At 45.5% G+C, this 16,649-nt stretch overlaps 1 protein-coding gene across 10 annotated transcripts in view; it reads left to right on the plus strand.

Moving 5' to 3' along the window:
* slc4a11 (solute carrier family 4 member 11) overlaps positions 1-16,649 on the plus strand; it is a 212,498-nt gene that overhangs the window by 105,159 nt on the left and 90,690 nt on the right. For all 10 annotated transcript variants that reach the window (XM_048532852.2, XM_048532842.2, XM_059651624.1 and 7 more), the window contains one exon: positions 13,287-13,518. In XM_048532852.2, coding sequence (XP_048388809.2) covers positions 13,287-13,518 — 232 coding nt within the window. The remainder of the gene's footprint in view (positions 1-13,286; positions 13,519-16,649) is intronic.

The raw sequence follows: 16,649 nt of genomic DNA on the forward strand, positions 1-16,649 counted from the left end.
TTCTATCAAGCAGATGTTCACCTGCACATCTGCTAATGTGGTATACTGAATCTCCTGGTCCTGTAGTGCCCTCCTCTACATCAGGCAAACCAAGCAGAGGCTTGGGGACTGCTTTGCAGAACACCTACGCTCGGTTCGCACTAAACAACTGCACATCCCAGGTGCGAACCATTTCAACTCCCCCTCCCATTCCTTAGACGACATGTCCATCCTTGGCCTCCTGCAGTGCCACAATGATGCCACCAAAGATTGCAGGAACAGCAACTCCTATTCTGCTTGGGAACCCTGTAGCCCAATAGTATCAATGTGGACTTCACAAGCTTCAAAATCTCCCCTCTGCCTATCACATCCCAAAACCAGCCCAACTCATCCCCACCCTACTACCCTGTCCTTCCTCCAATCTACCCCCTCTTCCCACCTCAAGCCCCACCTCCATCTTTTACCTACTCGCCTCATCTTGCCCTCTTGACCTGTCAGTCCTCCCTGGACTGATCCATCTCCCTACCTCCCCACCTACACTCAACCTTTTACTGTCTCCATCCCCACATCTTTGACCTGCCTGTCTCCTCTCCACCTATCTTCTCCTGTCCATCTTCTATCCGCCTCCCCTATTTATTTCAAAACCCCCTTCCCTTCCCCCATTTCTGAACAAGGGTCTGGGCCCGAAACCTCCAGCTTTTCTGCTGCTTGGCCGCTGTGTTCATCCAGCTCTACATCTTATCTCTTCCATCCATACTTTTTGCTGTATTGAAAAGGCAGCCAACATAATCAAAGATCCCTCCCACCACAATTATAATCTCTTCCAACCTTTTGTCGGGCAGAAAATACAGAAGCTTAAACAACTTATCAACTGATTTAGGAGCAGCTTCTTCCCTGCTGTTACTTAGACTTCAGAATGGACCTCAAATTTTTAATTTTAATGTTGATCTTGCCCTCCATACGCTTTCAGCTGTAACATTGTATTTCTCACTTTGTATGGTATCATTTTCCCGTACTGCATGTTTAAATAAAAAAAAATTTCTCTCGCGCTCGCTCTCGCGCTCGCTCTCGCTCTCGCTCTCGCTCTCGCGCTCGCTCTCGCGCTCGCTCTCGCGCTCGCTCTCGCGCTCGCTCTCGCGCTCGCTCTCGCGCTCGCTCTCGCGCTCGCTCTCGCGCTCGCTCTCGCTCTCTATTTAGGTACATGCGACAATTAAATAAATTGGATCAGGCAGCACGGTGGCTCATTGGTTAGCGCTGCTCCCTCACGGCCCCAGAGTCCCTGGTCTGATTCCACCCTCGGATGACTGTTTGTGTGGAATTTACACGTTCTCCCAGTATCTGTGTGGGTTTCTTTCCACAGTCCAAAACTGTATAGATTTGGTGGATTAGCCATGCTAAATTGCCTGTCGTGTTCAGGGGTGTGCAAGTTAGGTAGATTAGACATGGGGGATCCCGGGGAATGGGTCTGGGTGGGATTCTGTTCAGAAGGGTGGCGTGGACTTGTGTGGAGACAGGCCATTTGGCCCAACATCTGTGATTCTTAAAACCTCTCTAGTTTTCCTGAATCCAGGGCAGTTTAGAAGTTTCAGTGCCTCTGCAGTTTCCATTATCTCCCTTCATATTGCTGGATGTACCTCCATTTGGTCTCAGTGCCTTATTAACCTTAACTATTGGAAAAGCTGTCAGTAGTTTGGAATTAATCATTTTTATGCCCTTCCAAGTGACTTAAACTTTGAAGAAGGACTGGGGAGCCAGATAGAGTTGATTTCATATGTAAAGCAATTTTGAGATTTTTCTTGGCTTTATTAGCAACAGATATTGGAATGTAGATGAGTTGATGTTAAGATTGCATTTCTGCAGTGAGCTCTGCTCAAAGGGGAAATGTTTCTTCATCCTCTGAAAGAAGCACTGGGTATGCTGTGGAAATTAAATAAATGGGTGCATGGCCTAACAGATGCTTCTGGACTTCTGACCATTGCTAGAGGTCTGAAGTCACAAGAAGGCTAGACCTAAGTAACGTTGGCAGTTTCCTTCCTTTTAAAAGACATGAGTGAACCAGATGGGTTTTCCCCAACCCATGACACACGGTTATCACTTGGCTTCTTAAAATTGGGCCTCCCTCTGGAGAAAGTAGGCACTGTGTCGTATTTTACTGGCACTGTGGCAGGGGCGGCTTCCATGCATCTTCACGATGCGCAAGGATGATTTTTATTGTGGGATGGGAGGGAAAGTTTGAAAAATTGTCACGACTGAACATAAAGCAAAATGAAAATTTGGATGTCAGGTTTCAAAGTCTCCAGTGTATTGGATTGGGAATTGGATAAGAATGCATTGTGTCACTTTGCCATGTGATTTGGAAGATATTAGCCCCACTGAAGTCAAGGGCTTCGTGAAATGTTAAAGACTGTATCAGCTTCCAAAACTCAAATGGAGAGTTTGCAAAAGGCAGCTGAATTGGCTGGACAACTAAACAAGACCAAATGCCAGTTTGAGGTCTTTTGTGTTGAATTTTTTTCTCTTTGCAAAAATATATTTTCTTCATAGAAGGAGTTCTGTGTGTACAGTCAGTGAAACTGCTCAGATCTATACTGTCTTTACTTGCAGAGAATAAAATAAGCATTGGTGTTTGCCTTGCTGTGTGTTGACCTTTAGCTGAGGCATAATTGTAAAGAGGTTCAGCAGGGCCCAGTTAGTGAATAGAGCCCCATTATGCTTTGGTAGCAGGATCTTACATGGTAGTCTTCTCCCCACTATGTCTTGGCAGCAGCTGCTCCAATCTTTAGTGTCCCTCAGCACATAGTCCTGGGCCTTGGAATGTGCCAGACTGCAACACTAAGTCAGGGTGAACTCCTTGTTTTGGAAGACCCAGGTTTCAGGCAGACCAGAGTGCATCTTTCGCTGCACTAGTGGTCCTCCAGGCACAGATGATGTTTGTCTTGTTGTGCATCCCAGGGAACAGACCTTAAAGCATGGCGCCCTGTGTCATGGAGCTGCTTGGGACGAACTTCAACCAAAACCACTGCATTTCTCTCCAGATTTCCTCTTGCATAGGTGTGTCCCAGAAGGAGGAGTTTGACGGCCTCATCCCCTCAGGAGCCACTTTGATGGCAGCATGTGGTGGTGCAGAGTTTGGGCATCCATGATAGATCTCTGAGGCAGAGCCCTTACCACCACCAGCCAAGCAATGCCCTGGGGCTTGTTGGAAAGTTCTGGTGATGGGGCATCCTGACAAATGACTTTGATGCTCGGCACAGGGAACCATGCCATTGGATCCATCGTGTCCTTTTTTTTCCCCCCCTCAGTGCCTTGATGATGCTACGTGCCAACCCCTTCCTGACATCTTTGACCACAAGTCTGTTTTGCTTCAGAGTCATCCACAAATGACACCTGGTACAAGATGCTCCAACTGCTTTAAGCTTGTTGCAACCACACCTCCCCACCCCGGTTCGCTAATGGCCTTTTTTTTAGGGACAGTGTGACTCCAGACCCACAGCAATGCGGCTCACTCTGAACTGCCCTCTAGGCAATTAGAGATGACCATAAATGTTGCCTGGCCAGCAATAACCTCCATCTTTTGGCTAAGATCAAGTGCCGATTTGAGAGTTGGGGATGCTTCAAGGGGTGGTGTGGACTTGTTGGGCTGAAGGGCCTGTTTCCACACTGTAGGGAATCTAAACTAAAGCTGAAGAGTCATCAGAGCTGATAAGATCATCGCTGGATCATGATTGGATGTTGGATGACCATTGGTTGAGCTGACCTGCTATTGGTAGATCTTTATGCTGGCTTCAGCCTAACACTAATTCGGTGGGGGTAAGGGCGTGGAACAGCCGACCTAGAGCTACGGCCTCAGCAAGCACCTGCACCCCAGGCCAGGGGGCTCGGAACACAGTCAGGGTGACTGTGAAGAAGGTACACTAGTTGATTGGACCCCCTTTTTATTTTTGAAGAGGATTCTACTGAACTGTTGTGGGTTCCAAACAGCAGATGTCTACTGCCTGCAGGATTTCCTCAGTACTGGGTGTTTCAGCGCGACTCTCAGGAACATGAAGCAATGTGAGAATCTTCTGATGATATTTTGAGAGAAAAGAGCTGAGGGCCCCCTCTCCATCCAGAATGCAATGCCGCTGTTTGTGCTACCTGTGCAGATGAGTCAGATGGTCACCATCCATATGTATAACCTCCCCTCCCCTGCCCACGCAGCACATGTAGACCAGGCCAAATAGGATAGTAGTTTCCTTCCCGAAAGGGTACTAGTCAACCAGAGTAGTTGGGGGGGTGGGGGGAACCAAAGATTCATGGTTAACACTAGAGTCTTAATTCCAGATTTCCATGTTTTTCTTTTTTATTGCATTCAAATTCTACCACTTGCCACAGTGGGATTCAAACCCAGGTCCCCAGAACATTCTCTGCGTTAACAAAAACAAAGCTGCTGAGCTTTTTCAGCAAGTCTGGCAGCATCTATGGAGGAGAAAGCACAGTTAATGTTTCGTGTCCAATGACCCTTCATCAGAGCTGATGGTAGCTGGGAAAATCTCAGTTTATATACAAGAAAATAGGGAGGTGTGTGGGGTAGGGAGTAAACGATAGGTTGGAGTCCAAAGAAAAAGCAACAGTTGGACAGACAAAGGAGTTGCTAACCATCAGTCTGGGTGTGTGAGTAATTGTTAATGGGGATGGTTAGTGACTAAGTGGTAACAAGGCCTGGGGTGGGGGGCTGGGACATAGGAGAGTTTAGGCCCTAAAATAATTGAACTTAATATTGAGCCTGGAGGGCTGTGGGGTCCCCAAGTGGAAAATGGTGGTGTTCCTCCAGCTTGCACTGGACTTCACTGGAACACCTAGCAAGCCAGAGACAGATATTGGTCAGAGCAGGGTTTTTTTTTGCGAGCAGAACGTAGATGTTCCGCAAAGCGGTTGCCAAGTCTACGCTTCATTTCCCCAATGTAGAGGAGACCACATTGTGAGCAGCTAATGCAGTAGACTAGATTCTGGGAAGTGCAGGCGAAGTGTTGCTTCACCTGGAAGGTATGTTTGGGCCCTTGGATACTAGGGAAGGAGGAGGTAAATGTGCAGATGTTGCTCCTTCGGTTACAGGGGAAGGTGCCGTAGGGCTGTGGGGAGGTGTTGGGAGTGAAGGAAGTACGGACCAAGATGTCCAGAGGGAGCGGTCCCTGCGGAAGGTGGACATGGGAGGGGACCGTGTGTCTGGAGTTGGCAGAAATTGCATCTGACAATCTTCTGGATGTGGATGCTGGTGGGATGGTAGGTGAGGATGAGGGGGAACCCTATCACGATTGGGTGAGGGCAAAAGTGCAGGAGATGGGTCTGACCCAAATTGAGGGCCCTGTCGACAACAGAGCTGGGGAATCCTCTGTTGAGGAAGAATGTGGACATTTTGGCACTCCCTTTGTCAAATTTGGCCTCATCTGAATACATGTGATGGAGATGGAGTAACTGAGAGAATGGGATGGATTCTTTACAGGAAGTGGGGTGTGAGGATGTCTAGTCCAGGTAGCTGTGGGAGTTGGTGGGTTTGTAACGGATATTAGTGGCCGGCCTATCCCCAGAAATGCCAGGGAAGGGAAGAGTCAGATAGACCAGGTGAAAATGAGGGCAGGGTGGAAATTGGAAGTGAAATTGAAGTTTTCCAATTCTTGAGAGAGGGAAGCAGCACTGATGATATCATTGATGTATCGGAGAAAGAGTTGTGCATGGGGGGCCGGAATAGGACTGGAACAGGGAATGTTCCATGCACCCTACAAAGACACAGGCATAACTAGGGCCCATGCAGGTACCCATGGCAACCCCTCTGAGTTGAAGAAAATGAGAGGAGTTGAAAGAGAAGTTGTTGAGGGTGAGAACAAGCTTGGCCAAGCGGAGGAGGGAGGATGGTGATGGGTGGAGATGTTTCAGGTCTTTGCTCCAGGAAAATGTGGACAGCCCTAAGACCCTCCTGGTGGGGAATGGATGTGTAAAGGGATTGCACATCCATGGTAAAGAGGAGGTGCTGGAGCCAGTAAACTGGAAGCTTTGAAACTGGCGTAAGGCGTCAGATGAATCAGGGATGTGTGTGGGTAGGAATTGGACCAGGGGAGAAGACTGAGTCAAGGTAGGAAGAGGTGAGTTCTGTGGGGCATGAGCAGGCTGAAACACCGGGTCTACCTGGACAGTCCTGTTTGTGATTTTTGGCAGGAGCTAGAAACGAGCTGTGTTGGGTTGGGGGACTATTAGCTTGAAGGCGGATGGGTGGAGATCACCGGATGGAATGAGATCCATAACAGTAGAGGATACAATGACCCGATATGCCATGGTGGGGTCGTGGTCCGGGGAAGGTAGGAGGACATATCTGAGAGCTGGCGCTCAGCCTCTGCAAGGTAGAGGTCAGTATGCCAGACAGCAACAGCAGCAGCGCCCCCGCCCCCATCGGCAGGCTTGTTGACAAAGTTGATTGCAAGGGGATGAGGTGGATGTGGGTTGGTTGCTATTTGGAGCATTGATATGGCTTTGGGCTGAATGGTCTGCTCCTATGCTGTAGTGATCCTAGAAGCTATTGAGTGTGCATACGTAGTTATTAGTTTGGCAACCCTGTAACCAGTGGGGTTTCATGGGGATTAGTGCTGGGACCACAAATGTTTACAATATTAATTAATGACTTGGAAGTAAGAAGAGGATGATTCTGCTCATTTGAAGAGTGTAACCCAGGTTTAATTCCAGCCTTGGGCAACTGGTCTGTGTGGAGTTTGCTCATTCTTCCCGTGTCTGCGTGGGTTTCCTCAGGGTGCTTCAGATTCCTCCTGCAGTCCAAAGATGTGCAGGCTGGGTGGATTGGCCATGCCAAGTTGCCTGTAGTGCTCAGGGATGTGTAGATTCGGTGGGTTATAAGGGATTGGGTCTGAGGGCCGAATGGCCTGTTTCCACACTGTAGGGATTCCGTGAGGAATGTCAGATCAGTCACAGGCCTGTTGGAAAGGCACAGCAGTTTTCCAAACCTGATTGATGTAAATTCTTTTGTGGGACCTGTGCACAACTAGAAGTGGAACTCAGTAGGTAAGCTTTTTTAGCCATCTACATTGCTTTGTACTGCCTTCTTTATGGGCTAATGTGCCCATAACTGTCTCAGAGCAAAACTATATGGCAGTGTGCTTTCTCTCTGGTGGTTTAATATCCTCTGAGCTTACGCTAAGGGATCCCTAGGAGTTTTAGATTCATGAGGGTTACATCTTTTGAACTTTTAAGCCCTGTAAAATGTGCTGTTTTTATTTCTTATTTTGGAACATCATTTTGCCCCCTTTTTAGGAGGAACAGGTCAGCATAGAGATCCTTCCAAACCTTTCCTATTCATGCATTTATCCAAATGTCTTTAGATCTCTCTCCTCTCGCTGTTTTAAAAAGCATCCCAACCTATCTAGTCTACACAAGTATAGCAGATAATAAGGAAGGCAAATGGAATTTCAGCATTTATTGCTGAAGGCAAGTCTAAAAGTAGGGAAGTGTGCTGGAGCCAGTACAAGGCATTAGTGGGACTGCATACAATTTTGGATCCCTTTAAGGAGCGATGCAGTTGCATTGGAGACAACTCGGAGGAGATTCACTGGATTGATTCCAGAGACAAGGTCCTTTTTTATGAAGTGTAATTGAGCAATATAGGCCTATAATTTTGGGTGAGTGATAATGGGAACTGCAGATGCTGGAGAATCCAAGATAACAAAGTGTGAAGCTGGATGAACACAGCAGGCCAAGCAGCATCTCAGGAGCACAAAAGCTGACGTTTCGGGCCTAGACCCTTCATCAGAGAGAGCTCTCTGATGGGTCTAGGCCCAAAACATCAGCTTTTGTGCTCCTGAGATGCTGCTTGGCCTGCTGTGTTCATCCAGCTTCACACTTTGTTATCTATATAATTTTGGGTGTTTGGATGAACAGGTGGAAACCAATTAAGATATATAAAATGTTAAAGTGGATTGACAAAGTAGATGTCGAGGTAACTTCCTCACTTGTGAGGAAAGGTCACCGGACCCGAAACGTGAACTGTTTTCCCCTTCACGGATGCATCCAGACCTGCCGAGCTTTTCCAGTAATTTCTTGCTTTTGTTTCCAGAACAAGCATTCATCGTTTTTAGCATAAGGGTTTGCGGATTTAAAACAGATGAGGTTAAATTACTTCTCTTAAACTATTGAATTTTCTACTCGAGTACCATGGATGCTGGGTTACTGAATACATTTAAGCAGGAGATAGACAGACAGATTTTTTAATTAGTAATGGGTTGAAGGGGTTATGGGAAAGGACAAAAAAGGGCAGTTGATGACATTAGCCATGAATGTATCAAGTGACAGAGCAGTCTCAAGGGGCTGAATGGACTACTCCTGCTCCAAGTTAGTCTTCTCCTCGGGTTCAGACTGAGCTACAAGCCTCTACGGAATTTGAGATCCGGTCACGTTTTGTGCAATTTTGAGATTTTTTTCTTTGTGGGATGGTGGACAGTTGTGCAGCAGCATTGGGAAGGAGCTGGGAAAGGATCATCAGCCTCTGACACCAAAGGTCACCTAAGAAACAAACTCTGAAACATGTAGTGTCACCCATGTGCAGCATCAGAGGAGCAGGAAGGCTGATGTTTCGAGCCTAGACCCTTCCTCGGAAAGCTTTCCTGCTCCTCTGCTGCTTGGCCTGCTGTGCTCATCCAGCTCTACATTTTAGGTTGTGGTGGTGTTGTTATAATATTCCCTGCAGTGTGGAAACAGGCCCTTCGGCCCAACAAGTCCACACCGCCCCTTGAAGCATCCCCCTATAACCTACACACCCCTGAACGCTACTGGCAATTTTAACATGGCCAATCCACCTAGCCTGCACATCTTTGGACTGCGGGAGGAAACCGGAGCACCCAGAGGAAACCCATGCAGACATGGAGAGTATGTGCAAACTCCACACACAGGCACCTGAGGCGGGAGTTGAACCTGGGGCTGTGAGGCTGCAGTGCTAACTGCTGAGCCACCGTGCCGCCCTTGTTATCGCAGATTCTCCAGCATCTGCAGTTCCTACTATGTCTGTATTCTAGGTGTGTTTTTTAAAAATTTGATCTCCCCTCTTCTAAACTCCATTGAGTATGGACTCAGTCTTCAACTGCTCCTCTTGGTAAGCCCTTCACCCTGGAATCATTCTTGTAAACTTCTTCTGGACCCAAGGCCAATACATCCATCCTTAGGCAGGATGCCTAAAGCAGTTCAGTGTTCCAAATGTGTTCTGCCTTATACACTGCTGACACTATGTACCTACTCTGGAAATGAATGCCAACATTGCACTTGCCTTCCTGGACCCGTATGCTAACCTTGAGAGAATCTTGAAGTGGGACTCTTAAGTTCCTTTTGTGTTGCAGATTTTTGAAACCTTCCCCTATTCAGAAAATAGTCTTATCCATCTTGCCAAAGTGCTTACGTTTTATTGTTCTTGCTTCTAGCCTGTCCAAGTCCTTTGCAGTCTTCTCACTTCCTCAACACTACCTATACCTTCACCTGTCTGTGTCATCTGCAAACTTAGCAACAATGCCCTCTGTTCCTTTGTCCTGTGTGGCACTTTGTCACAGGCCTTGTGCAAGTCCAAATAGCTCATGCCCACTGGCTCTCCTTTGTCTAACTTGTCTAACCACTCCAAAGGGTTCTAACAGATTTGTCAGGTATGACCACCCGTTGCTGAAGCTACACTGACTCGGCCTTTTTTTACCATGCACTTCCAAGTACTCCACAGTCTCATCCTTTAATGGACTCTTAAAGTCTTATCAATGACCAAGGTCAGGTTAACTGGCCCATAGAGAAAGTGGGAACTGCAGATGCTGGATAATGCGAAATAACAAAGTGTGAAGCCAGATGAATGCAGCAGCTTAGGAGCACAAAAGCTGATGTTTTGGGCCTAGAAACATCAGCTTTTGTGCTCCTAAGATGCTGCTTGGCCTGCTGTGTTCATCTAGCTCCACACCTTGTTAACTGGCCTATAGTTTTGTTTTATTTGCCTCCACCCTCCTTAAGCATGGGTGTTACATCACCCATGTTGCAGCCTTCTGGAACCCTGTGTGAATCTAGTAATCCAGAAAGATCACCACCAACACCTCTATAATTTCCTTACCTATCTCATTCAGAACTCCAGGTCCTTCTGGTTTGGGTGTTTTTATCTATCTTCAGACCGTTCCTCTTCCTAGTGATGACCATTTCCCCCACGTCTGCTCGCTAACTTTTTTTTGAACTTCTGATATGCTGCTGGTGTCTTCCATTGTGAAAAGCTATGCATTTCTTTGTTTGAGATAGTAGGAACTCCAGATGCTGGAGAATCTGAGATAACAAGGTGTAGGAGAATCAATCTCTTCTCTTTCTCTCTCCCCTCCCCCCCCCACCCCCATTGCGAGCCAAAACCAGCCCAGCTCATCCCCCGCCTCCTCTAACGTGTCCTTCCTCCCACCTCAAGCCCTACTCCCATCTCCTACCTACTAACTTCATCCTGTCCCCTTGAATTATGAGTCCTCCCTGCACTGACCTACCTCCTCCCTAACTCCCCACCTACACTCAGCTTTACTGGCTCCATCCTTACCTCTTTGCTCTGTCTGTCTCCTCTCTACCTATCTTCTCTATCCATCTTCTACCCACCTTCCCCTCCCCCACTTTTGAAGAAAGGTCTAGGTCCAATCGGTCAGCTTTCTGCTCTTCTGATGCTGCTTGGCCTGCTGTGTTTATCCGGCTCTACACCTTGTTATCGCATTCTTTGTTCCCCATTACTACTCCAACCTCCCTTTTCCAGAAGTCCAATGTCCATGCTTGCCTCTTTTTGTTTTTTATTTGATAGCTAAACATTCTTGCAACCTTCTTTTATATTACTAGCTAGTTTACACTCCTTTCATCTCTTTCCCTGTTATTGCTTTTTTTCACTTCCTCAGCTGGTTTTCAAGGCTTCCCACTAATCATCTTCACCAAACTGTGTATACTTTTCCTGACTTCCCTTGTCTGTCATGGTTGCCTCATCCTTTTTTTTTTGTTTTTAAATATGTTGCTTCTTCCTTGGGATGAATTTCTGCCGTGGCTCTCAATTATTCCCAGGAACTCCTGCCTTGCTGCTTCACAGATTTCCCCAAACCCCCTATTGCAATCAGCTCTGGCCAGCTCCTCCCTCATGTCTTTGTGGTTACATTTCACACAACTGTAATACAGTTACATCTGATTCTTGCTTCTCCCCCTCAGACTGCAGGTCAATTATGCTCCCTGTCCCTTTTTATGGCTTCTTTCACCTTAATCTCCCTAATCAAGTAGCCTCATTACACTTCACAAAATCCAGAATCGCCTGTTCCCTCATGGTCTCTACTAAAAGCTGCTCCAAAGAAAACCGCATAGAAATTCAATGAATTCCTTTCCTTGTTCACTATCAACCTGATTTTCCTTGACCACCTGCATATTGAGGTCCCCATGATTATTGTAATAGCGTCTTTCTTACATGTCTTTCATATTCCCTGATTTTATTTATTGCTGCACATCCTGCCTACTGCTGGGGTCTTGTACACAACTCCTGAACCATGTTGTCGCTTTGTTTTGTGCACAAGTGCCGCCAAAGTCCTTCTGTGTTGCAGCTTTCTGTAGTATTTCTCCATCTAAATAATATAAACAGAACTTGTTTATCTCCCCTGTCTAGAGATACATAGACAAACAAGCTGCTGTGTCCTTCACACTGTTCTTGGTGTTGCCCCAGTCTGTTGACTCGCTGGAAACCTTGGTTGAATGTGTGGCACCAGTTTATCTTAGGCTATTGCTACTTTCCACATTCAGTAGGAACCCACTGCACAACAGCCTGATGGGCAGGCCACCATTCTGGGGAGCTGTGTGACATGGCCATGCCAGCTACGATGCCTATGCCAGATACTAGCACAGGGATTCCAGGTGACGTATGGGTTTTTCCAGTTGCCGTGTTCAGACCGAAGATGATCCCGTGTGCTGAATGGTATCCAGCAAAGTGAGAAATTGGATAAGTGCAAAGTACTGGGGATGCTGCGAATCTGAAATAATAACAGCAAGTGCTAGAGAAACGGGATCAACTTTCTGCAGAAGAGTCATTTTGAGCTGAAAATATTAACTCCATTCCTTCTCTACAGATGCTGTCAGAACTAATGAGTTTCTCCCAGCATTGAGAGTGTTTCATGGCTGGGAACTTGGATCCTATCCCATCTTTTTATTTTTGACAGGACTGGAGACTAATCTTTGAGGTGGATCATAAGTATAAGAGAATGTTATGACCAGGTGAGGAAAGCTGAGTTGATTCCTAACATCATTACCCCTTAGTTGTTCGTGACAAACTCTTTTATTTTTTGTTTTAAGTAGGTAGCTGTATCACGCTACACTAAAAATGTCAAAATAAAAGTGAAGTTTTCTTGAACAAGGAATTTAATTGGTTGCTAATGTTGAGAAAAATAATGATTTGAAACACAGGTAAAGCTTACAAAAAGATTGTGTATCTGGAATGAAGGTCGGCCAGGAATGTGCAATTTGTAAACAAATCCTTGTGTATTTTAACCTGAGAAGGTAATTGTTTTAACAGATGTCATGTATCTTCAGCAGAGGTGAAAACTGAAGCTATCCTCTAGTTCTACTGAATAGTTATTTCTGTAATTTGCTTTATTGGCTGTCTTCTTTCAGCCAATAATGAGGAAAAGTAAAGAAACAACCAGGCAGGGAGAGTCCAAGATAATAAAATGTGAGGCTGGATGAACACAGCAGGCCAAGCAGCATCTCAGGAGCTTGGCCTGCTGTGTTCATCCAGCCTCACATTTTATTATCTTGGAATCTCCAGCATCTGCAGTTCCCATTATCTCAGGCAGGGAGAGTCTTCCACTTCTGTTTTTTTTTCCAAACCCATTTTCCTACCTGGCTCTTTGTGAATTGCAGTTCATTTGTTTCGCCTTGTCTGGCATCACTTGTTTGTTACCAGGTAGATAATGTATTGTTAACTTTAATCCCAAAATGTGCAACTTTGTAGAAAGAGTGTGAATCAAAAGAAATGTTTCTTCATGCCTAATTGTCCAGTAGCTCTGAGGCAGGAAGTCCTGTCTTCAGTCTATCCACTCTCCTCCGATCTGTTAACTGACTGCTAGGCAGCAGTTGTCAGTGGGGATGCAATCTGCGCAGAATCTGAAAATCTGACAATGTTTGATTTTTGAGCGGCCCTCTGCTAATAATAGAAGGAGAAAGTACTTTTGAATCTCTTGCCCTTATTTTGATATCTTGAGAAAGAGTGTGTGTGTGTGTGTGTGTGTGTGTCTCTCCTGACGCTTTTGTTCCCCTTGCAGTATCTGAAGTTGAAGAACTTTGAGCAGGAGGTGCGAGCTCACAGAGATTTGGATGGATTTCTGGCTAAGGCCAAAATCCTGTTGGATGTGTCAGCGCTGTCACTCGACGATGTTCTGCGAGAGATGCTGAGGCATGTCGTGGAGGAGTCGGAAAATGCCGAGCCCAATTCTAGCTTTGATGAAGTCATGACCGGATTATTCACCGATTCTGGCACTTTGCAAGAAGGCAGTGGTAATGTGTCATTGCGTTGGCTTGTGAATTCATTCTGAAGGAAGTCCTTGATTCAACACCCTCAATGTCTTGGCTGACTCACTGTGCTTCATCTTTTGAATTTTTGTTTTGATCTTGAATCTAAAGCCTTCAACTGCTTTGTTTGGTCAAGGGTTTCTGTTTCTTTTCTCTGTACCTTCCTAATCTTGAAAGTGGAATAAAAGCTCTTTGTTTGAACTTCTTTCTATAATTTCCATTTCTTTGCATCTGCTGCTCCCCTCATCCATGATTACATGCTGTCAGCTTGCCCTTAATTGTTTCTCATATGAGAGTCTCCAGCTCTTGTGCAATTTCTATATCCTTGCGTTCAAATTAAAGGGTGCAAATTTGCATCCGTCTTGTGCGCTTTTTTACTTGCATTTAATATGGTTTATTTCGGTTATAAACTGCACCGACTTGATTTCCTCAACCAAAATTCCGCACCCCCCGCCCCGGCCAAACTTTCAAAGCTCTGCTATTCCACTTCTTGTTGTAAAAAGAAACAAAATCCTTCTACCTTGGCTGTTCAATACTGCCTTTATTTAAACTGTCTTTTTCCTTTGCAAAGTTTGTAACTATCTGGCAACTGTGCTGGAATTTCTATTCACCTCATTTCTGGCTCCTCAACGCCAAAACTGTTCGAGCTAATGTCTTTGAACTGAGTTTGCAGCTGTGATGCTCTGCTCTGCTTGTTATCTGCCTCTCTTGCCAGCACTTAAATGTTCAACCTTCTCCAGTACCCTTTTTTCCTGAATTATTTGGTACAAAGTGATCGCTGTAAGAATGAAACCAGAGCATCTTGTACAACTGTTTAACTCCACTTTGCTTTCCTCTGATTTCCTCAGATTTATCATTGGTCTTCTCCACTTTTGGGGCATGGTACCTTTTCACAAATGTTGCTGATTTCCTAACTTTCATCTCGCCATCCCCTTTCTCCTGACTCCACAATAACCTTGTTGCAGGATTGTCTGTCTAATGTGGCATTGTTTGTATTGCAACTTGTCCCAACTAAGATTAATTTAGATCTGACCAAAAAAAAATTTCCGTTTTTTTTTCAGGGTTATGATTATATTTCCGATTTAGGCTGAATGTCAGGGCATGTCTGAGAACACTGATTTGAAAGAAATGACCAGTACGTTTTTGGAGCTTGAGGAATTGCTTCCTAAAACCGTTCTGAGGAAGGGTCACCAGGCCCGACATGTTTACTTTTTATTTTCCCTTCACAGATGCTGCCAGACCTGCTGAGCTTTTCCAGCAACCTTTTTATGATTCTGGTTTTGCTTCCTAAAACTTGCCTCCATTTTTCCTTGAAACGTAACTCCTTTTTTTTGATCATCCTTCTACCTTCTATGCAACTTTTATCTAATTTTGGTTAACTTTTTCTCCTGGGAGATTTTGAAAAGTTTTTAAAGTTGTAATTTGTATATGTTGGCTGTTTCCACATAAACCAGGAGACACTCGCCATTCCTCTTTAAAAATAATTATACTTATAAGATGTTAATTTGAAATATTCTGTTGCAGATCAGTCCCCATTAGAAAATGAGAAGAAATTTTTCTGAAATTGAAAACATAAATGTGATGGCAAAATGAGAGGCTTTGGAGTGGTGGAGATTTTAGAACATAGAACAGTACAGCACATAACAGGCCCTTCAGCCCACGATGTTGTGTCGACCATTGATCCTCATGTATGCACCCTCAAATTTCTGTGACCATGCGCATGTCCAGCAGTCTCTTAAATGTCCCCAATGACCTTACTTCCACAACTGCTGGCAACGCATTCCTTGCTCTCTCAACTGTGTAAAGAACCCGCCTCTGACACCCCCTCTATACTTTCCTCCAACCAGCTTAAAAACTATGACCCCTCGTGTTAGCCATTTCTGCCCTGGGAAATAGTCTCTGGCTATCAACTCTATCTATGCCTCTCATTATCTTGTATACCTCAATTAGGTCCCCTCTCGTCCTCCTCCTTTTCTCCAATGAAAAAAGTCCGAGCTCAGTCAACCTCTCTTCATAAGATAAGCCCTCCAGTCCAGGCAGCATCCTGGTAAACCTCCTCTGAACCCTCTCCAAAACATCCACATCTTTCCTATAATAGGGTGACCAGAACTGGACGCAGTATTCCAAGTGCGGTCTAACCAAAGTTTTATAGAGCTGCAACAAGATCTCACGAATCTGAAACTCAATCCCCCTGTTAACGAAAGCCAAAACACCATATGCTTTCTTGACAACCCTGTCCACTTGGGTGGCCATTTTAAGGGATTTGTGTATCTGCACACCAAGATCCCTCTGTTCCTCCACACTGCCAAGAATCCTATCCTTAATCCTGTACTCAGCTTTCAAATTTGACCTTCCAAAATGCATCACCTCGCATTTACCCAGGTTGAACTCCATCTACCACCTCTCGGCCCATCCCTGCATCCTGTCAATGTCCCGCTGCATCCTACAACAGCCCTCTAAACTGTCAACAACACCTCCGACCTTTGTGTCGTCTGCAAACTTGCTGACCCATCCTTCAATCCCCTCATCCAAGCCATTAATAAAAATTACAAACAGTAGAGGCCAAAGGACAGAGCCCTGTGGAACACCACTCACCACTGACTTCCAGGCAGAATATTTCCCTTCTACTACCACTTGCTGTCTTCTGTTGGCCAGCTAATTCTGTATCCAGACAGCCAAGTTCCCCTGTATCCCATTTCTCCTGACCTTCTGAATGAGCCTACCACGGGGAACCTTATCAAATGCCTCGCTGAAGTCCACATATGCCACATCCACAGCTCAACCCTCATCAACTTTTCTAGTCACATCCTCAAAGAATTCGATAAGGTTTCTCAGGCATGACCTGCCCCTCACATAGCTATATTGTTTCTCCTACACTTTTTTTAGGAGTATGCCCTTTCACCTCTAAAAACAACGTTCAACACATTGTTTTTGTGATTTTTTTTTTTTCCCCACCCAGTAGATGTTAAATAGGAAAGAATTTTAAAAGTGAAACTGTTGCCTGATTGGAGGGCAGTGACGGACAGCTTTTAGAAACTTGGATTCCACATGTGACATGACACTCCTTAATTCTCTGAGAAACTTGCATTGGCTCTTAAGAAATCACTCTTTGAGCT

This window comes from Stegostoma tigrinum, chromosome 1 (assembly GCF_030684315.1).
Source record: "Stegostoma tigrinum isolate sSteTig4 chromosome 1, sSteTig4.hap1, whole genome shotgun sequence".
Classification (NCBI taxonomy): Eukaryota; Metazoa; Chordata; class Chondrichthyes; order Orectolobiformes; family Stegostomatidae; genus Stegostoma; species Stegostoma tigrinum.